General features: G+C 41.7%; 1 protein-coding gene across 4 annotated transcripts in view; it reads left to right on the top strand.

Moving 5' to 3' along the window:
• The first annotated feature begins 2,987 nt into the window (after positions 1-2,987).
• Positions 2,988-23,167, top strand: part of ralgapb (Ral GTPase activating protein non-catalytic subunit beta) — a 67,209-nt gene continuing 47,029 nt past the window's right edge. For all 4 annotated transcript variants that reach the window (XM_080030572.1, XM_080030570.1, XM_080030571.1 and 1 more), the window contains exons 1-9: positions 2,988-3,116; positions 4,170-4,396; positions 5,718-5,920; positions 6,368-6,534; positions 6,628-6,814; positions 7,364-7,495; positions 13,868-14,046; positions 14,913-15,064; positions 21,253-21,478. In XM_080030572.1, the coding sequence (XP_079886698.1) occupies positions 4,220-4,396; positions 5,718-5,920; positions 6,368-6,534; positions 6,628-6,814; positions 7,364-7,495; positions 13,868-14,046; positions 14,913-15,064; positions 21,253-21,478 (1,423 nt within the window). In that variant the 5' untranslated portion in view covers positions 2,988-3,116; positions 4,170-4,219. The remainder of the gene's footprint in view (positions 3,117-4,169; positions 4,397-5,717; positions 5,921-6,367; positions 6,535-6,627; positions 6,815-7,363; positions 7,496-13,867; positions 14,047-14,912; positions 15,065-21,252; positions 21,479-23,167) is intronic.

Here is a 23,167-nt window from a genome sequence, read left to right as displayed (position 1 = left end):
ACAATGACAAAGTCACCAGCAGACAGATCCTTGTCATCATCATCATCGTCATTCTGGCCATCTGAACTCTCATCAGTTATGTCAGTCTCTTCTGAGCTACTGTAGACAATCACTTTCTTTTTGGTGACCAGCGTATACAGCCATGCCACCGGCACACCTCACCCTAGGCCCTTTGGCACAAATCACCCCAACCCCAGCATTTTGGGAAAACTAGCATGATTCAGCAGTTTAGGGCTAACATTGTGCTAACTGTGTAGACTCCTAATGTAGCATATTAAAGAACTAAAACATTTGTCAAATGTTTTAAAATTTGTCTTGAAAGGCAAACAATTTTTTTTTAGTTTAAACGTGCTTACATCTCATTCCATGTGTCTCCCTTTTTTTCAGGATGAGTCAAATGGATGGCTCTTACAGTTTTTTTCGATCGCTAAACCACAGTGGGCACAACTGTAGCTCAATGTGCAAAACTCTAACTACAGTCTGCACTACCAACAGTCATTGGAGCTGAACAGTTCACTGCACCTGCAAAACAGGTTCAGTGCAGCAAACACTATGAACCAGCCTCATTGAGATAACACACACTGTCACTCAGAACCTGCTCAGAGTACAAACACTATAGCATCAAACCCCAATACACAAATTACAAACTTTTAATCTTTACAGTTTGAATAATTCGAATTATTTCACACAAATTACATAATATTTTCTTTGATGAAAGGGTGAAATTATTTCACATGAAATTGTTTATTTTATAACATACCAGTTTTTTTAGGAAAACAAAAAGAAATTAAAATCAGAAGTTTGCTTCAGTAGATACACATTTTGTATATTTTATTGAAAACATTTCCAAATGTAGTATTTATCTGTGTAAATATTCTATAATTGTAATACAGAAATCAATTCCTGTAATGTTGTCATTTACTGTAAGGATGCAACTCTAAGCTGTTTGTTTGCTGGAAAATTCGTATTACAGATGCAACTTTAGATTTTTGCAGATTGGGTTGCACTCTCAATCCTGCCTCTCTCAAAGCGAGACCATGATTCACAACAGGGTCTATCTGTCAGTCAGTGCGTTTACATGCAGACTCATAATCGGGTAACTAAACGAATAAGACCTCAACAGGACTTTTAAACTGCATGTAAACACCTTTATCCGATCTACTTCGGACACAAATCGGCACAATAACGGACAAGAGAAGTCGGATAAGAACACCTAGATAACTCGTTCATTGTCGGCTTTCTCTCTGCATGTATACAGGGATCGGACATCGCATATCGGACTTCTCGTTCTGTGCTTGTGTGCCTGCGCGTCATAGACATTATAATGTCTATGCTGCGCGTGATAGGGTTATTGACGGAAGGGAACCGGACGTGGCTCTAAAACCACTTGTTGAAAGCATGGTTGAAAGGGCTACAGCGCCACCTAGCATAGTGGAGACGGCCATGCATCGGACATTTATCCGATTTCTGAAAGGCCATGTATACTCAGACAAGTGACACGGTCCGTTCGAGTGTCTTGTTCGATATATGTGATAATCCAATCTAGTTGTGCCATGGAAACGCACTGAGTGCGTTTACATGCAGACTTATAATCGGATAACTAAACGAATAAGACCTCAACAGGACTTTTAAACTGCATGTAAACACCTTTATCCGATCTACTTCGGACACAAATCGGCACAATAACGGACAAGAGAAGTCGGATAAGAACACCTAGATAATTCGTTCATTGTCGGCTTTCTCTCTGCATGTATACAGGGATCGGATATCGCATATCGGACTTCTCGTTCTGTGCTTGTGTGCCTGCACGTGATAGGCTACACCATGGGTTATTGACGGAAGAGAACCGGACGTGGCTCTAAAACCACTTGTTGAAAGCATGGTTGAAAGGGCTACAGCGCCACCTAGCATAGTTGAGACAGCCATGCATCGGACATTTATGTCTCTCACTGCCACTCTTCTACCTCCAATGGACCTTCCTTGGTCCATTTCCAAAAACATTTTTTTTTGAGCTTTCCCTTTATAGCCTACTGTATAAATGTTCACTAACAAGTCTAACAAGTCACAAGACATCTTAGTGTTTCAGTTGAAATTGCAATCCGCAGTGTTTGAAAGGCATTTATTCTGTTTTGAATGTGTGGTTTACAGTTGTGGCAGCAGTGTGTTAGCATTTGAAAAAAGTGCTGGAAATCCACAGTGTTGTGCAGGCTGTGGTTAAGCCATGAGATAGGTGTGTAGAGTTTTGAAAATTGTGTTTAAGCAATGAAAAACGAGCTACAGTTTGGTCCGAATGAACCGCTACTCTATTGAATACATATATCATCATAAATCAAAACTTAATTATTTTGATGCACCTGGAACAGAACATAAGTAGCCTAAATGATGTTTGTTCTTAAACGGTGGGCCCTGCTGCTGTAAACAACAATAGTGAAACCTAGTTACATTAAACCTCTGAAATATTAGCTTTATCTTAGTTATTCTCTTTCTGTTTAATTTGATTTAGGAGCATTAAGACAAGAATAAAAACTCAATATAATCTATCACTCAATTATTTGCGTGAGGGTGTTTGTGGGAGATAACCAAGATGGTCTGAAAAACAACATTGCTGTTTTACATCTTTGTTTTATTTATTTATTAATAATTAAGCCAAAACATAACCAGCCTTGCAGCTGTGAAGATCATTACAACTCCCTCATCTACCCAATCCAACCATCTCTGCAACATAAAGTGATGATGACACACTCAAACGTTACATCTGTCAAAAAAACATCTGTCATAATTCCTTGCCCACTCCTATGTATCTAAAAGCTTTCCACTGACTGAGTTGAGCGCACGCGTGACCTAGAGTAGGCTAGTAGGCTATATTGACTGGGACTTCAGGCAGCGAGAGTTAACCGGTAGCCCCTGAAGGCAGCATGAGGTCTGCTGCAGGTACCGTACCAGCACAGTAGGAGGCGTCAATCTACGGATGCTGTTTCCCGTTAGCCCGTCAAGCTCCAATATCCAAGCCTTGACATTGCGAAGATGGAGGCTGTTATGGTCTAGACCAGGAAACATAGAAAGCACACACTGGGAGTTTCAGAGCACTGTTATGCCAACATTTCCAGTTTGTCCAGGTAAATGGAAAACCCCCTTGTTACCAAGCTAAGCTAGCAAACGTTAGCGTATTTGCAAAGTTAGGTAGTTAGCACAGATGACAGCCAGCTCAGCTAATGTCAGCGATCGAGCTAACGCAGCTAACATTAGCCGAGCTAGCTAGCAACGTCGGATCAACTGAGATATCGGATAAGTTAGCACATAGAACCGCCAGTTTTTTTCTTAACGACAGTTTCCTGCGTCCTCCAGAGAGGCAGCCTTGTAACGCAGCAGCCAGAGAGCAGCTAACGCGAGCTACATCAGCGAGATAAGGACGGTGTTTTGATGTCACTGTTAGCTAACTTTAGCAAGCTAATCATTTTCAAAACCGTTTCCTGGTTCTTGGGCTTGTTGCCTACCCGAGGTTTACGATATAAATTGTTGGCATGTTTAATTCCTCGACTTAGTTTAAACTCACACGTCCGAAAAGCATACTGGCATTGAACATAATAAGCTATGTCATTCTTGCTTTGGTACTTTTGTGTGTTTTCTCTGGAAGGAGAGATCGTATCGTTAGCATCAACAAGAACATACTGGGGTTGTTTGATGGTTTCCTGTTTACTGTCAAACTAATCTATGAGCATGACTTCACAATGGTTTTTGCTTTGCATGCAGTGCATTACATGACAATTGTTGTAATATAATGAAATGTATTGCCCTTGTTTTAATCCTGCATTTTCTTTCCTCCAAATACAATTGTTACGTAGGATAGTAATAAACCAGTTCAACAAGTTACAGGTTAATTACTGCTGGATGAATCCGTTAATAGTTGACAAGTTTAAACCCATTATTATGAAGAGTCTTGTTGTGTTAGACGTTTGTAAGTTTGTTAGTGTGGTTACATATTGGCAGCTTTGGCAGAAATATTCTCACACCAGAGGAAACCTACCTAGTGCTATTCAGTATTAGCCAGGAAGCCCACTCTCATACTTTTCCCAGCTATGAGGTTGACTTGTGTGTGTGTGTGTGTGTGTGTGTGTGTGTGTGTGTGTGTGTGTGTGTGTGTGTGTGTGTGTGCGTGCGTGTGTGCCCAGGGTGGAGGCAGGAGGTGTGAGTAGAGTACAGTAGACGTCAGCCAGGCAGCATGTACTCAGAGTGGCGCTCGCTGCAGCTGGTGGTGCAGAGTGACCAGGGCCACCTCAGCGTTCTGCACTCGTACCCGCCCAGCGTGGGCACGGAGGTGGCCAATGCTGTGGTCAAGCCCCTGGGCACAGCGGTGAGCCCCGTGGCCACTGAGAACATCCTCAAGACAGACAAGGAGGTGAGTGACAAGTCCACGCCGTATGCTATGTTCTATGCAGTATTCTACTTATCATCTGAATGCTTTGTTGGTCTGCCAAGCTGACAGCTTCATCACGCAAGTGTTGGCAGAGCCTGTCAGTTTGAAAACATACAGTATGTGATCTAAGGCCGTATCGATCCTTCAGAAGATGCATTTTAGACAATACCAGTTACAAGAGCTCAGAATACCATACTGTTAGGATGCAGCACTGCTCACACAGTGTTACACATAGCTTACCTTACAAGTAAAACAATATTGTTGTATTGGTATTTTATACATAATTAAAAACGTTGTGCTATACGACAGGACAGGGTTATGGTTAGTAGAAACTCAAGGCTTCTGATCTCTTCAGTTAAGGTGGGGCTATTAATATATCCTGCTGGTGTTTTCCAAAGTGCCATGTAAGCTAAATGTACAACCCCATTCCAAAAAAGTTGGGACGCTATGTAAAACGTAAATAAAATTTTATTTTAAAAATTTTAAATCCTTTTTGACATATATTCAAGTTGAAAACAATACAAAGGCAGTGACTCCCTTCTTCAGCGACATAATACAGGAAAGGGAGAGCTGTTATGCATGCTTATAATGTGGGTTGTAGCTGTATTATGTAGGACAAATGAATAAACATCAAATCTTGGATTGGACTTGGCAGACTGGACATAAATGGACGTGGATGGAAATCCCCAGCTTTTACTCCCTTGTTAAATCTTGTGCTCAATATGTCATTCTGACATAAAGTTACAGAATGACATCAAAAGAATGACAGCACTTTTATGAATAAGACACTCTTGAAAATAATTTTTTTAGAGCTGTCATTGTTCTTTTTTTTTTAACTTTTTTTTTATTTGTTTTTCAGGATGTATGAGAACAAACAAACAGACAAAGAACACTAGGGCAGCATGGGCCATACTAAAGTGTGAGAATAAAAAAGGACAGGAAAAGAAAACAGGCAAATTTACAATTAAAGTGGTTTACATTCCTTAGTGTTCAGACCATCTTTTCCAGGCCTTGATATAGCTGTCAAACTGTAACCTTAAGGAGAAGGTCAGTCTCTCCATACAGTTTATTTTGTTGACAATAGCGATCCATTGGTCTTTAGAGGGTGGCTCTTCCCTTAGCCACTTCCGGGTGATGGCTTTCTTGCATACAATAAAAGGGATTTTGTAGAGGTATTTATCGTGTGCCATAAGGTTGTCCGGCAGTTTACCCAGGTATAGTATAGCAAATGACTTAAGAACTTTTATTCAGCTGTCATTGTTGTTGATGTGAAGGTCTGTAATGAGACTTGTTTGGTTCCCAGGTGAAGTGGACCATGGAGGTGCTGTGTTATGGCCTGACCCTCCCCTTAGAGGGGGACACAGTCAAGCTGTGTGTGGACGTGTACACAGACTGGATGATGGCCCTGGTGTCACCCCGGGACTCCATGCCTCAGCCTGTGGTCAAGGAGCCCAACATGTACATCCAGACCATCCTCAAACATCTCTACAACGTCTTTGTCCCAAGGTATAGCAGCAACGTTCCGCCTTCATCTGCCCTGTACATTTTACATGTAAAGGTCGCCTATTATGCTAAATGCACTTTGGTGACAAGTGACTCCCAACGTCTGAGAAAAAACAGTCCACCCTTCTGAAAACCTGTGTTTTGGAAGGCGGGGCTTGAAGAGACAAGCTCTAAAACAGAGCATTTTAGACAGAGGCTGAAAAGAGGAGATTCAGTAATGGCACTGCAAGAAATATATGCTAGTTTTTTTTGGACAATACACAACATAATCAGTTGAAACCGAAATAACAATTTTGAACCTGAAAATAAGCATAATGTGACCTTTAAATGTATACAAGATGCATGTTGTATACATAAAGAGTCATCCTACATACATCTCTGACTCCAGATGCCACCTTTCTTAACACTGTCACCATCACCTGGTTTGAACCCTTCTGTCTTCCCCTCCAGGCCTGAGCAGCACAGTCTGAACCACATCCGGCTGTGCCAGCAGGTTCTGTCAGCAGTGCAGAAGCTGGCCCGAGAGTCTGTCTCCATGGTGAGGGAGACCTGGGAGGTGCTGCTGCTCTTCCTGCTCCGTATCAACGACACCTTACTTGCCCCCCCTACAGTTGGAGGTACGCCCCTCACACTCCTCTAGCTGTATTAACCTAGCTACTAATAATGCTCCCTAACATCAATTATCTCTTTATATTTTCTTTTTCTTTCAGTTGGTGTGGCAGAGAAACTGGCTGAGAAATTAATGGCCGTGCTGTTTGAGGTGTGGCTGCTGGCGTGCGCCCGCTGCTTTCCCACGCCGCCATATTGGAAGACTGCCAGGGAGATGCTGGCCAACTGGAGACATCACCCTCCGGTTGTAGAGCAGTGGAGCAGGGTGGCCTGCGCTCTGACCTCCAGGTTAGAAAGGCATCAACGGGGGCGCTCGTGGTGTAGTGGTTAGAGTGCCCGCCCATAATGGCTCAGTCCTCAGAAGCAGCAGACCACAGGTTATGCCAGCTTTTCTTAAAACCTCCGGGTTCTCTATCCCAAACAATACAGAAATACTGAGTTTTCCAAAATCTCCACTTTGACCGGAGTTTTCAAAACACAAAAGACCAAATCACACAGAAAAAGATCCGGTTACCAAAATATCTGTGCACATGGAATAAAGCTCACGCATGTTTGGATACAGTGCTGAAAAAGGTTCCATACAGTTCGCTGAGATGTGAGATGAGTTTATGCTCAAAGTATTGCTGAGACGATGGTAAGAGTTTAGACAGTTTGTCACTGGGTTTGTCTAACCAGTTCAAGTCCTATGTCTGAGATTTAGGGGAGGCAAATCTCATTTTATACAAAACCAAAGTGGCTTTTGAAATGGAAAATATCTTAGGTATTTGTAAGGAAAAAATGCCTGTTTTCTTTCCTGTGAGTGATCATCTGTACTCTTGTCTTGCTTCTTCAATGCAGGCTTCTGCGCTTCACCCACGGACCGTCCTTTCCACCTTTTAAAGTTCCAGATGAAGATGCCAACCTGATCCCTCTAGAGATGGACAATGACTGTGTGGCACAGACGTGGTACCGCTTTCTCCACATGCTGAGGTGACATGCACTCTCATTTTGCTGTGTTTCCTAACCTGAAAAATACATGTTGTTTACCCATCAAACTAACACTAAGGGACACAGATGATTGTGCATGTATGGTGAAGGACAGAGAAGTTGAAGCACAGGGAGGAACCAGATAAGTAGCTCATGTCACTCTGTTACCATCAAATAGTTCCCTCTCTACAATGCTTCCTGTTTGTAAAAACTCACCCCCAACACTGTCCTCCTTTCTTTTCTTTACTTTCCTTTATTTTTCTTTATTAATAAGGGCTGTCAAACCATTCATAAAAAAATAATCACGATTAATTGCAAAATTTCCATAGTTAATCACGCTTAATTTGGTTTATCTCATGTTTAAGTTTCTATTATTTAGCATTTCACAACAGTTTTTAAGTCCATATTAACTACGTAAAGCTATTTTTACCAGTTTTTTTTTATTTGGAATCCAATGAATGCAAAGATAATTATTTAACGTGACTTTAAGATTTAGTTCAAATCAAAAGGTGCAATGAGCGGGGTAACACAATGTCTGCTTCAAGAATATAATTTGCCTTAAACAGAAAAAAAAATGCTAAAGGAACAGCGTGATCTTGAGGTAGGAGACACCTTCAAAGTGTTTCTTTTGTCAGATACAATTTTTCGAAGGATTTCACTGTTCCACACTTTGAAATATGCAAAGTGGACTGCACTTGTATGCATACAGTATGTTGCAGCTCAAACTCGAAAGAACGTTGGTGATATTTTAACTTTTTACGTTAGACTGAGGAGCCGTGGCCACAGGGTGGGTCTCAGATACCGATCTAGAAAGGTTGAAAATGCTCCAGACATGACTTCAAAGTGCTCCGGCCTGTAGAAAGCACCAGCTGTGGACTCTGAGCCGTTTGGGAGTTTGAACAAGCTGTTGAGAAGCGTATTGTTGTTGGTATCCATGACCTGAGGTGTGTCAAAGGCCATTAAAAAAAAAAAAGTATGGCGTTTTGCTCTGATTTGAACTAATCCTGATTAATGCGTAACTCTGACAGCCCTGGTATTCATACATTCATCCATTTCTTCACCCTCATTTCCTTCAATTTATCATTCAGTCATGGTTTGATCTTGTACATTCTGCTCCCAAACATCTTGCTCATTGTGTTTCTGCAAAGTTTGGCGTCTGTCCAAAGTTTGCAAAGTCAGTCCTACTCATACCTTATAATTTCGGCCCACAGGGGTCAATCTTGGGGCCGAAATTATTCCTGCTTTACATAAATGATATATGAAAAAGTTTGGGAACCCCTCTCAGCCGGCATTATAATTGACTCTGCTTTCACAAAAAAAATATAAAAGTGGTATGTCTTTAATTTACCATGAACAGCTAAGTACTGGGATGTTTTCCAAACAAAGATTTTTTGAAAAGCAGTATTTGGTTGTATGAAATAAAATAAAATGTGAAAGTTTTGAAGTTTTGTTGATTTTAATGCCTGTAACAGCATGTAAAACTGATGAATTTAAACACAAAGTTGGTTGGATTATGTTGTTAAGCCTTGAACCTCATAGAAATGTCTGTTTAATCACGAGAAAATGTATTTTAGGTGCCTAAATGCAAGTTGCACTTAAATCAAAATCAAATCAGTTTTATTTGTATAGCCCAAAATCACAAACACATTTGTCTCAGTGGGCTTTACATTTCATACAATATGATATACGATACAATATGATACAATATGACACCCTGCCCTTACACCCTTAGCTCGGCTGAGAAAAAACTCCCAGTAAAAACCCTTTACCGGGAATAAAAAAAATTGAAGAAATCTCAGGGAGAGTCGACAGAGTAAGGGATCCCTCTCCCAGGACGGACATGCTGCAATAGAAGTCATAAGTAGAGAAAGTCACGAAGGAATTTGATCATTGACCAGGTGATTACATGGTAGTACTAAGTAAAGTGCGAATAGTGTGGATGCAGGAAGACTTCAGATGCTGCCAGAGGATCCACACCGTCTCGTCTCCACCAGGGAAAACTAAGGTTTCCATCGCCGGGATTACATCCCACGTCTCCAGGTGGCATCCTTAACCACTGCAACATCTTTCGCGTTGATGGTCCATTCTCAGATGTTACCGGAGGGGGGACCAGATCCACACCGTCTCGTCACGACCAGAGAAAACTGGAAGAGGACAGACAGGCAACCAGTGAGCAAAGCAAAAATTAATTTAAAGATTGAACAAGCAAGCGAGTAGAAAGAGTACTATCCTGATGGACGGTGAATCAGTGCTGATGTGAGGCAATAGCAGGCGGGGAGCATCCGTTCCTAGGACAGCTGATTCCGCACAGAACTCAGAGTCAGTCGAGTAGCATGGAGAGTGCTTTGTAGACAGAGGGAGAGAACCCCCGGAGCAACGCTCAGCCAATCATGGAAGATGGACAGAGGAGAACAAATGTCAGAGAAATGGTATCAGTTATGCAATTAGCGTCGGCAGGACAATTTTTCAGTGGGAGGACAACCGGTACTCAGGCCCAGACAAACCGAGACCGAGGCAGCTCCTCAGGCTGTTTAATAATAACGCTATAACAATGGTAAACAATATGAACCCAATTAACATTAAATTACATTGATCTACCGTTCCCCACCGACACACAATCGGCGCCAGCCCCCCAGACCCAGAGCCTGCCCCCCAGCACCCCGCCCCCAGAGAGCACACCCCAGTGCGGCACTAGTCCCGAGGAGGACCGGGGCCATAGATAGAGAATCGAGTATAGAATAGAGAAATAGCCAAATGCACCGCTGCCACGAGGAGCAACCACAGCCGAAACCCCCGGAGGGGCGGCCCGTACAGCCCACTCGGGCCCCCCGGACCGGCCATGCCCAGCCCATGAGGCAAGGCCAGAGGCTTCAGGCACAAAGGGCGCGACGCATCCGCCGCCGCCATCGGCATACCCAGAGCTAGGACCAGCCGGAGGAGCACCGACGCCGGGCAGCGAAACACAGACGCCAACAGTGACGCCACAGAGCGGACCGCCAGGCAGGGACAAATGATTAAAAACAGTTTAAAAACAGTTTAAAAGCAGTTAAAAACAGTTAAAACGCAAATTGCATAGATTGCTTCTCAAAAGCAACCCGCGTCAACGATTAAAAACATCGCAGTGCCCACCTACCAGTGCAACAATTACACAATCTTCACCCGATGCCCCACTTCTCTTTGACTCTCTGCTGAAGTGAGACAGAATGGGATCATCAAAACAGCTCCCAAAAGATCTGAAAAACAAAGATTGTTCATTGTCATGGTTTAGGGGAAGGCTACAAGAAGCTTTCCCAAAGGTTTCAATTGTCAATTTCGACTGTAAGGAACGTTGTCAGGAAATGGAAGGACACAGGCACAGTGGCAGTTAAACCCAGGCATGGCAGACCAAGAAAAAAACAGGAGCAGCATAGGTGGAGGATTGTGAGAATGGTTGCACACAACTCACAGATCACCTCCAAAGACCTGCAAGAACATCTGGCTGCAGATTGTGTATCTGTACATCGTTCAACAATTCAGCGCAATTTGCACCAAAACATCTGCTTTTTATAAAGACCAAATAACTTAATTTTTGTCTCATCAGTCCAAAGCATTTTCTTCCAATATGAATCTGGCTTGTCTAAATGAGCTTTTGCATACTCCATGCAACTGTATCTGTGGCGTGGGCGCAGAAAGGGCTTCCTTCTCATCACCTGGCCATACAGATGTTTTGGTGCAAATTGCACTGATTTGTTGAACCATGTACAGATACACAATCTGCAGCCAGATGTTCTTGCAGGTCTTTGGAGGTGATCTTTGGGTTGTGTGCAACCATTCTCGCAATCCGCCGCATATGCCGCTCTTGTACTTTTCTTGGTCTGCTAGACCTGGGTTTAACTGCAACTGTGCCTGTGTCCTTCCATTCCCTGACAACGTTCCTTACAGTAGAAATTGACAATTGAAACCTTTGGGAAAGCTTCTTGTAGCCTTCCCCTAAACCATGATAATGAATAATCTTTGTTTTTAAGATCTTTTGGGAGCAGTTTTGATGATCCCATTCTGTCTCACTTCAGCAGAGAGTCAAAGAGAAGTGCAACTTGCATTTAGGCACCTAAAATACATTTTCTCATGATTAAACAGACATTTCTATGAGGTTCAAGGCTTAACAACATAATCCAACCAATTTTGTGTTTAAATTCATCAGTTTTACATGCTGTTACAGGCATTAAAATCAACAAAACCACAAGGGTACCCATATTTTTGCACAGCCAGTTTTTCACATTTTATTTTATTTCATACAACCAAATACTGCTTTTCAAAAAATCTTTGTTTGGAAAACATCCCAGTACTTAGCTGTTCCTGGTAAATTAAAGACATACCACTTTTATATTTTTTTTGTGAAAGCAGAGTCAATTATAATGCCGGCTGAGAGGGGTTCCCAAACTTTTTCATATGATTGTATGTAAAGTTTCGAAAGTCTTAACCCATTGATGACTATGGCACTCTAGGATGCATGTCCTTAATGCCTGAGGGTTTTCTGAAAAAATAGTACGAATTGTCAAGTCTACCAAAACCTTAATATCTAAGCCTGTGTAGCACATAGAAACATGAAATAAAAAACATTTAAAAGTTAAGGTTCACAGGTTTTATTTAAACATGCTCCCTTAGCGCTTACAAACCAACAAATATTTCTAAAAATCGTCAAAATTAGATGAATTAGAAAATTATTAAATATTGTTAATAAATAGATGCAATGTGTTGTGTGATTTTCGTCAGTAGTCTATAGTAGACCTTGATTCTGCGCACCAAACGCCACTAACTGTTCTGTCGCCGACAAAGCTGGCGTATTTTTTTTATTATTTTGTTTTATTTTATTTTTTATTTTTATTTTGATTGACATGATTTTCGGCAAACCACACAACTTTTGGGTGGTCACGTGGTCTTAAAAAAATCAACAAAACCCACCTCATGTGTATTTGAACCAATGACAGTGCATTCTATGCTGGGAATGCCATGAAAATTAGATAAAGTAATAATGCTGCGCGACGCAGCATCAGGCAGGAGAGCCAATGTGGCATCGCGCAGCAGCCGTCATCAATGGGTTAAGGTTAATCTTATTTGCTGACGACACAAACATCTTCTACTCAGGGAAAGATCTGAATAATCTGGTTGAGATCGTAAAAAACATTGAATTGACTAAGTTACATGGGTGGTTAAACCGAAATAAGTTATCGCTAAATTTAGAAAAAACTAAATTTATGATGTTTGGTAGGAGAGCATCAGATGTTTCTGTGAAAATCCAGGTAAATGGGATAGATATTCAAAGGGTCAAGCAACACAAAGTCCTAGGGGTAATAATTGATGACAAGTTAAGCTGGAGGGGGCAAACTAGCTAGGAGTATTTCTATACTTTGGAAAGCACAACATTTTTTCAATCAAAAGGCCTTACTTGTATTATACTGGAGTTTAGTTTCCCCACATCTGCATTACTGTGCTGAGGTGTGGGGAAACACTTACAAAGGTAAATTGCACCCGTTGGAGATTCTTTAAAAAAAGCAGTAAGAATTATATACCAAGCAAATTACAGGGAACACACTAATAACTTCTTTATTGAAGGTAGAATTCTCAAATTAGCAGACAGACTTGACTGTTTTTGAATACTTTTGCAGATGTGTTTAGACTACCAGAGAAGAAATTGAGAAGGCCACATCACAAGGCCACATCACACTCTGCATTGTCACAGACAGAGAGGATACATTACATACATACAAAAGCGGCTATTACTGCTGTTCGGGAGGAGATAGCAAAAATGGGATCCGATATTGCAGCTATCAAAGGAGACATCGCAAAAATGGCTTCAGAGGAAAGAGAGGATAATGATGAGTAATCAAAATTCATTGGGAAAATGGAAAGCATGTCTGTTGTGCACTGTCAATGAATAAGGAGACCTAAAATTGACTGTGTATTGGACTGCAGCTTCTAAAAAAAAGCACAAAAAAAGCAAAGCAAAAACAACAAAAACAAAATTGTGTTTTATCTGTATCAGTAGCTGTGTATCTGTGTATCTGAATCTGATGAAAATGGGGGCGGGACCTGATAAGCCTTTGGCTTCTCCTGTCACCCTTCGGACCATAATCACAAAGAAATATGTATGAATATGTGAAAGAGAAAATTGTGTATTGTGTGAAATTGTCCGAAAGAAAGAAAGGTGATTTGTTAAAGTTATCATCTTTTTTTCTGTCATCATCTTAGTGTTGACAATATTAAATATCAAAACTGATTCCAATCTTTCCAAGCCAGGTCAGTATCAGTTATTGGGTATCACCAAATCAAGGTTGAGCAACATGTGCAAGCTCATTACTGAATCCATGAAATGTGCTTCTGTTGGTGTGTTCCTAGCAACCCAGTGGACCTGAGCAACCCCACCATAGTGAGCACCACTCCAAAGTTCCAGGAGCAGTTTCTCATCTCCAGCGGTATCCCCCATGAAGTGGTGCTGCATCCCTGTTTGAAACAGCTGCCCCAGATCTTCTTCAGGGCCATGAGGGGCATTAGCTGCCTGGTGGATGCCTTCTTAGGTAAAGGGAGGCCCAGTTCAAAAAACAAAAGCTCATTCATGGAACACTTTCTACTATTATAAAAAATGAAAACAAGACATAGTGTTTCTAGTTATCTACATCAAGCAAATTGCAAGTTTTTCAAAGTTCATTTTCATGACTGTATTGCCATCAAATGACAATTCAAACGACTCAGAAAAGGTTTCACAAAAGTGTCTAATGTCTGCGATTAGTAGGTAAACATACAATGAGTCATTTAGACAGTTGACTGTTCATGTCTTGTAACTGTATTACTCCTCTTCCAGTTGTCATTCAGGCACTACTCCTGAGTAAAATGAAGATGGAGAATCCCTGTTTAAACATTTGACTAGAAAGATGTCAGTGTGTATTTTTCTTTTCACACTGTAGGTGTCTCTGTTGAAAAGAGAGAGGTACGGGAGAGGGAGAGGTGGTTCTCTTTTTGTCCAGTGCGGCTCTCTCATGGTACAGACCTCAGCCTCAGATACATCCAGTAATGAGACGGGCATATGACGGACTGCTCTATGTATTGGTGGTGTTGATGTTTAATAACTGGGGTTGGTCTCGCTGTAACACAATGACATGTGCAGGACATTCAGACTGAGCCATTGGATCATCAACAAGGGGTCTCTAGCGGGCAAAACAACTCAAATCAAGATCCACAGATATCAATGATTCTAACCGTTGTCTTGCATGTCTACCAATGAATATCATCTATGATCAACTGACTCTGGAACCCCTTAATTCTCTTCTCTCATAACATTTTGACTGGGGAAAAAATGGCTTCAAATAATGATCCATCGTAAAGGTTTTTCTTGCTAGCAACTCCTGAAGTCCCACACTCATTGTTTGACCCTTCCTTCTGCCAGGTATTTCCCGCCCCAGAGCCGACAGCGCCCCTCCAACCCCAGTCAACAGAATGAGCATGTCCCCGCCCCCTTCTATCGCCAACACCACGCCCCCTCACAGCCGCAAGCAACGGCACACAGTGGTCACCAAAACCACAAGCAAGAGTTCCACTGTAAGTTAAAACACAACATGAAGCACAGAGTTATAAGAAGTTTACATCTTTCCATGTGTATTATTTTTTTTTATTCATTTGTTTCAGGACAATGCACATGTCCAGCAGTACACGTAAAAATGCCAGATTGTAGCCCGGGGGCTAATTTCCATCTGTAGTCCATTAGCCAGATTGATGTAGCAATAAAAATGATATACAATAGAAACATTTGCTTTATACAAGTACGGAGAAACAGAAAGAAAGAAAAGTAAAACAGGATAATTCATTTGTAGGATTAGTAGGTTAAACAAATATACAATTAATACACAACTAATAAGGTACATACATTTAGGGTGTATTCACACAATCATGGAGATATACTGCGATCGTGTTTATTTTGTGCCATCAGCAAATAACAACTGTGCGTCATTAAAATCTGAAGGCTAGACTGCGAGTCATTTACGTTGTAGCGAGAGGGAGGCGGGGCAGGGCGGGGTGGGCTAATGCCTGATTTACAGTTTGATATAATATAGGGTTAAAAATAATAAATAAATAGGCCTACATCTATGTCATATGGTTGAAATATATAGGCCTATGTCAATGCCACGTTATGTGGCTTGTAGCCTACGATTTGAAACATAATTTTTACTGTATTTTTCCAGCTGGACGCGCGGCTCGCGAGAAGAATAGGCTCAAGCTGTGTCTGCTGGGTATCAGTTTGGCTTAGCTCAGCTCCAAACTGTCACGGGGTAGTATTGACGGTCCCGTTAACATGGGAAGCAAAATAAAAACACACATGTCATGCAAAGCGCAGCGTGAACCTGCTGGCACTGTGCGGAGACGCTCCCCTCTCCTTCATGTGATCGCTGAACACATTCAGCATGTGTACACGTCTCTATCAAATGTAATATTCGCTCAGGGCTCCCAGTCAAACCACAACTAATCTGCCTAACAATAGCGAAAAAAACACTTTCCTGTAATGTGAAGCTGACGTCGATTTATTAAAAAAGAAAAGAAAGGAAAGGCACAGTGCTTGCTGCATTTGGGTCGGATCGAGTCCGGCCAAATTCACACCACAAACGAACTGCAGCAGAGTGCGTTTGGAAGCGCATCGAGACCACCTCTTCAGCTGGGTCTCGGAGCGCTTGTTTGGTCCGCCCCCGAGTGCGATTGCTGTATTCCCACATGTCTGAAAGATGCGCTCCGAAGGCGGAAGTGCACCTGAGTTCGTTTCAACCGAACTAAACACGGCATGTGTGAATACACCCTTAGAGGTGGTTGCACCTTTGGTTAGTTCTTAGCCATACCTATAAATACGTATGCCATGTAGGTCATCAAGGGACTGAACAGAGCTAAAACATTTGTAATACATTTGGCTTGCCTTTATAAAGCTACACTTTTTGGGCAAAATGAAGTACAAAGGCCTTAATCAATGTGTGTATTGCATCTCCTGCAGTTTGTTCAGTAGTGGACAAAGTATTCATACCAAACTACAAAATAAAGGTCATTGAAGATTGAAAATGTTCCCCAAGTAAACGTATTACGTTTATCAAGAAAATGTACTTAAAATATTTAAAAACAAAAGTACCCAAAGCAGCAAACTTGACTATGATGTTTTATTATTACATTCTTATTACTCATTAATAATGTTGAAGCAGAATTTGTAGCTTGTTTAGGTGGATTCTTTAGGTGGAAAAACCATCCAGTGTTAATACACAGCCTAGGCTCTATAAACTGGTATGTAAACGTGGTACGTAAACATAGGGGGCCCACCGCACAGGCTTTGTACGGCACTGGATTTTTTTACCCGCTGCACTCACATTTTTAGTTTTTTTGTCTTATTTATGTGAAGAAATAAATAAATAAATGGTATTTAGTAGAGCTGCAACGATTAATCGACGAATCGATTATTAATCGATTACTAAAATAATCGGCAACTATTTTGATAATCGATTAATCGTTTCGAGTAATTTAAAAAAAAAAATTGTCCAAATTCTCTGATTTCAGCTTCTCAAATGTGAATATTTTCTGGTTTCTTTAATCCTATTATGACAGGAAACTGAAATATCTGTGTGTTTTGGACATAACAATACATTTGAGGACGTCAACATGGGCTTTGGAAAATTGATCAACATTTTTCACAATTTTCTGACATTTTACGGACCAAAACACTAATCGATTAATCGAGAAAATAATCGACAGATTAATCGATTATCAAAATAATCGTTAGTTGCAGCCAGGGGTGGACTGGCCATCTGGCATACCGGGCATCGTCCCGGTGGGCCGGCAGGCATTTTGGGCCGGGCCGGGTCCATTTATAAAAAAAAAAAAAAAAATATATATATATATATATATATATATATATATTTTTTTTTTATGGACCCTCGGCTGTGTGACTCGGCCCGGCCCGGCCAAGTCACACAGCCGAGGGCCGAGGGCCCTTCCCTCTCGGGAGTGCCATGGACATATAATTGTGCGTGCAGGCTGTCAACTTCACCTGAAAGTTAAATAAAACTTTGTCCCAGGCCATTACTCATTATGATTGGTTCTAGGCTGGGCCTGGCCCAATCACACACACAGCAGAGGGCCGCCCATTCAGAGGCTGCATTAAATTGTATTATCATGCATTCAACTTCTACTCCGTAATTATGAGCATCTGACGATGGTCAGTTACGTTCAGGGCCGTCGGACTGCGGACAGGCTTGGGGGGCCCAAGGCAGAGGGGGGCTGCACCCAAAAAAAAAAATATATATATTTTTTTTTTACTGGCTCAATATAGGCCCCTGATCTTTGAAGGCCCAGAAAAACGTTATTTAGGGAAAAAAAAAGATTTCATGGGCCTTTCATTCGTCAGTAGATTTATGTTATTTTTTAAATAACATTGTTCGGGGCTACGAAGATCAGGGGCCTATATTGGGCCATTAAAAAATACAAACAAAGGAAAAAAATTCCCGAAGCTGACTGGATTTTTTAAACATGTACATTTCTTCTTTCTGCTTTTTGGTCATCTGTGTCTATACATTATTCCAGCAAATAATAGCTTACTAAATAGCTTACATAGGAAACAGTTGATTTATCCTTAGTTTTCTCTTCAAAGTGCACCAGATTGATGAATTTTACTTTAAAGCTCCCATATTATACACTTTTCGGTTCTATTATACACCATATTATATGGTCTTAGTGGTCCCTAATACGTTTTTCTTTAATTGTTTGCTGAAAAAAACTTTCAGATAATTTATTGTACTATGCTGATGTTCAGCTAATCTCACAATGGCCTATTTTTTAAAAAAGAGTTGCAGGTCCCCTCGTAAATATACAATCTTTGAGCTCCCCCCGCCCCCTGTCCGGAAGCGAAGCCAGATACGCCTCGCCCTCTGTCTGTCAGGGCCGTGGACCAATAAGAAATAGGGGTGTGGGCTGCACAGTGGAAGCTTCTGGCTTTACGGTTTGTGAGGTCAGAAAAGGGGATAATTCTGACTGGAGTGTTTTTGGGGGGAGGGGTGGGGGTTTCAGAAAAGGGGAGAGTGAGAAAAGGAGAGATTGTTATTTTTTTTGATATTTTGGCAGTCTCTAGGCACACCGTGGACGCATGGATATGTTGGAACACATTTAAAAAGTGCATTTAGCATAATATGGGACCTTTAACATTTGAAAAAAAATCTTCCGGGGAGCATTCCCCCGGACCCCTCTAGAACAGTGGTTCTCAACCGGTGGGGCGCGCCCCCCCCCCCCCCCCCCGGGGGGGCGCGGACACCCTACCGGGGGGGCGCGAGGGGGATGAAAAAAAAAAAATAAAATCTTAATCTTAATCTTATTTTTTTTTATTTATTTTTTTTGTAATTTAAATTTTATTCCTGATATGTAGCCTAGTTCAGAGATGATATGTATTTTTTTTCTTTCTTAACTTTTTTTGATAGGTAGTTGCCAAGTTCATCACACAAACACTCCAATCCACTGATATGAGATCAGTTTGCAATTTTCAAGTACTGAATTAATGGTAGGACTGTGGCCACTAGAACTGGTCTCTGGTCAGCAAAGGTCTTGAAAACAGCATAAGTGTGCTTGTGAAATGCGTGCCACCCATGCATGTGTATGGGCACGTGTCCCATCAGATTTTTGAAATCTGAATAAAAAAATGTAAGTTTGTAGTTAGCAAGTGTAACATGTTCTTAGGGCAGAATTTCATAAATAAAGGTTTATTTTTTTAGCAAGATATTTGGTCAAAATCTAGTTGTCATCCTTCCCTCTGTCCAGTTGTTAGGCATCTGGCTGCTAGCAAGTTATGTTGTCTTGCTAATTTTACTATTCATCTGAACTGAAATGAATATCGACTTTTTCCTTTATTATCTTCGCCAGAATGCACCAGAATGCTTAGATTACATGTTAAAAACACAAAAAAATATTCTGGGGGGGATGCCCCCAGACCCCCCTTCAGGGGTTTAGTTTTCTGACAAACATTACAATGGATACTAACTTGATTTGGGCATTTGGGATTATAAATCATCTTTGAATTGGTTGTACAGCATATCACATGCTATTCATTCAGGGGTGTGATGGCCACCCCACTCTAGCTCTGTGGCCCACCTTGGCCACCCCCAGTCAAAATTTCCTGGAATCGCCACTGAGACACACACAACTCCGCGTTCAGGCTGCACAGCACATTAATCGCAGGTAGCATTTTGAGCTAAATCTGGCCACTTTCCAAATCCAAGACTCAATAGTTGAAACATTCTCTGAACTGGGTTGTCAGACAGCAGTGTTTCCCATTGATCATAGACTTTGTTTTGTGAAGCTTTTTCATAACAGGTATACCTATTGTAGAATTTATTCTGTGTATGTTCTATTTAGGCTACTATTTTCTTCTCTTCTAAGGAGATTTAAAAAAAAAAACATTTCCTCAGTGTCACATAAAAGTGCACCAGAATTTAACGTTAAATTATAAGAAATTTCCGGACCCCAACCCTAAACCCAATGTTCAACTCAAAGGTGCGCCACTGGCCTAGTCCTTGTGATAATAACAATAATAGAGTATCTATCTATCTATCTATCTATCTATCTATCTATCTATCTATCTATCTATCTATCTATCTATCTATCTATCTATCTATCTGTCTGTCTGTCTGTCTATCTATCTATCTATCTGTCTGTCTGTCTGTCTGTCTGTCTGTCTGTCTGTCTGTCTGTCTGTCTGTCTGTCTGTCTGTCTGTCTGTCTGTCTGTCTGTCTGTCTGTCTGTCTGTCTGTCTGTCTGTCTGTCTGTCTGTCTGTCTGTCTGTCTGTCTGTCTGTCTGTCTGTCTGTCTGTCTGTCTGTCTGTCTGTCTGTCTGTCTGTCTGTCTGTCTGTCTGTCTGTCTGTCTGTCTGTCTGTCTGTCTGTCTGTCTGTCTGTCTGTCTGTCTGTCTGTCTGTCTGTCTGTCTGTCTGTCTGTCTGTCTGTCTGTCTGTCTATCTATCTATCTATCTATCTATCTATCTATCTATCTATCTATCTATCTATCTATCTATCTATCTATCTATCTATCTATCTATCTATCTATCTATCTATCTATCTATCTATCTATCTATCTATCTATCTATCTGTGTAGGGTGGAGTGTGTGTGTGGGGGGGGGGGTTGTCAGGGTCGGTGGGGGGGCCCAACTGCAATGACCCAGCTTTGGGGGGGCCCAGCTTGCAGAAGGTTGAGAACCCCTGCTCTAGAAGGTCCAGGGTCCACGACACAGTCTCCCAAATTCCTGTGAGAAACACTGTGTGTGTGCATGGTTATTAAGAGTCATTAGACCAGGGGTTGTGTTCAAGTACGCGTAATGATTTGGTCATTCATCAATAGAAACATTGTGTTGTTATCTGGCTCAGAGAGTGACCAGTCACTCATACATTTTGGACTATAGACAAACATAGCTTTTACATGTTTGTATTGTAAGACCGCCTCTCAGAGGGCCCATCAGGACTTCCTGTATAGGGGCCCAGAATTTGGAGCAACGCCCCTGCCTCCACATATCGTATAAATAATCATGATGGGCTGCCATGGCCAAAAATGCCAGGGCTGAATTTTTGTCCCAGTCCACCCCTGGTTGCAGCCCTAGTATTTAGTTTTTGTGAGGGATCTAGTGTGCTTCCCTAGTCATGTTGTCCACAGCCTAAACAGATATGGTCCTCTATCTCTATAAGAAAGGTTGTACAAGTTGTTGTTCTCCCTCCCCACTGTACAGAGCAGCGGTAGTCAACCCACCAAAGCCTCCCAGCAGCAGCAGCCCTCGTCCTCTCCCACCCTGCTGTCCAGTCCTAACCACTGCAGCTGGGAGTCCAGGCCCCTGCCGGCCCCAGCCCGGCCCCGGGTCAACAGCATCCTCAACCTGTTTGGCCAGTGGCTGCTGGACGCTGCTCTGGTCCACTGTAAGCTCCACAGTGGCCTCAGCCGAGACCCCAGCATGACTGGTAAGAAGCCAGGACATGGCTCATTGTCTTTGCCTTTATGCATGGGCCGGTGGGTGTTTTGTTGCTGTTCATTAAGTGTGTGTTTTTGTGGAGTTGTCTGTATTTTTTGGTGTTATTTTTGAATTTTCTTTTATATACTATATGTCGTTAGGATATCCTTTCCTTTTTTTCACCATTTTCTCTGAAACACCTTTGACCCTTTCTGTGTGTGGAGGGCTTGGTTAGAAGTGGCCTCGTATGATATATCCATCTGATTCTAATCCATTTACATCTACCAAAAATTTTATATTAGCATTAACCGGGCTAAAAGTGCATTTAGACTATAACCACACGCTAAGGACTTCATATACAGGTGAAACTCATATTATTAGAATATCATGGAAAAGCTCTTTTTTTTTATCTAATTCAATTCAAAAAGTGAAAGTTCCATATATTCTAGATATATTAGACTTATAGTGATATATTTCAGGCATTTTTTTGTTTAAATGTACAGGATTCCGGCTTACAGCTCATAAAATACCAGAAATCGAGCATCTCAAAATGTTAGAATATTCCATAAGGCCAATCAAAACAAATATTTATATTACAGAAATGTCGCTCTTTTCATAAGTATTTTGGTGGAAAAGGAAATTGTCATCTCCATAAAGCTTGTCAACAGACAGAAGCATGAAGTGCTCTAAAATCTTCTGGTAGACTGGACTTGACACAGTGGACCACCAACAGCAGCAGATGACATGATACCTCAAATCATCACTGATACGAATTAAATGTTACGTTTCATTTTGAAATCAAGGTCCCACAGTCTAGAGGAAGAGTGGAGGGGCACAAAATCCAAGTTGCTTGATCATACCTGCAAACTCGTCGCTTTTCGGCGAAAATCGCCGTTTAGAATCAAAATATATGACCCACGTGAATCGTATAGATCCGAAGAGTTTTTGTTTTTGGGAGGGGGGGGGGGGGGGGTAGCGGCAGCTGCCAGAGAAGTCAGCCAGCGCTTCCCAGACTGGACTGTGTGGACGAGTTACCGTAGTGTGAGACAAGGGAATATCGTTATCTTGGCAATAAAACATCTTTGGTAGACGTCATGAGTATTGTCCAATCAGCGTTAAGATCGGGCAAAGCATCACTGCTGCCGCTGTGTGTTCAGACTTTAGAATTGGCTAAAAGTCTCAATCAAAGCCCTTTTGATAATAAAAAATTAGAGGCTTTGATTAAACACTGTCAATGCTTCAGAGGTTAATGCAACAGCCTACTGAAACAGAAACTATACGGAGGGACGCAGCTACAGGTACAGTCCCTTTATTTCGTCGCGCTGTCAGTTTGCCGACATGGCTCTCTGTTAGACTCGAGACATAGAAAAAGATCGCGGAAGCCGTTCCCGTAGACAAAGTTAACGGGCAGGATATCCCCGACTGATTTCATCCATCAAACCACTGTTTTTTCTGAGCGGCGTCTCACTCGCTCACTGGGTCTCCCGGGTCCCGGTGATTTTCACCGTCACAGCGATCGACTCGCTGCTTTGCTGGGGCGGAGACTTTGTGTGAAGGTGATTTAACATCACGGTCGTAGACGAATGTTATAATGTGTATGCTGCATAGTTTGTACTGCACTGTTGACCCACACAGGACTCTTAAGTGAAGCTGACAGTTTAATGAGCGCACATTGCAGAAATGAAGTGTCTGCAGTGCG

This window comes from Ammodytes marinus (genome assembly GCF_949987685.1).
Source record: "Ammodytes marinus genome assembly, chromosome: 7".
In the NCBI taxonomy this organism is placed as follows: domain Eukaryota; kingdom Metazoa; phylum Chordata; class Actinopteri; order Uranoscopiformes; family Ammodytidae; genus Ammodytes; species Ammodytes marinus.
This window is presented reverse-complemented; position numbering and strand designations above follow the sequence as displayed.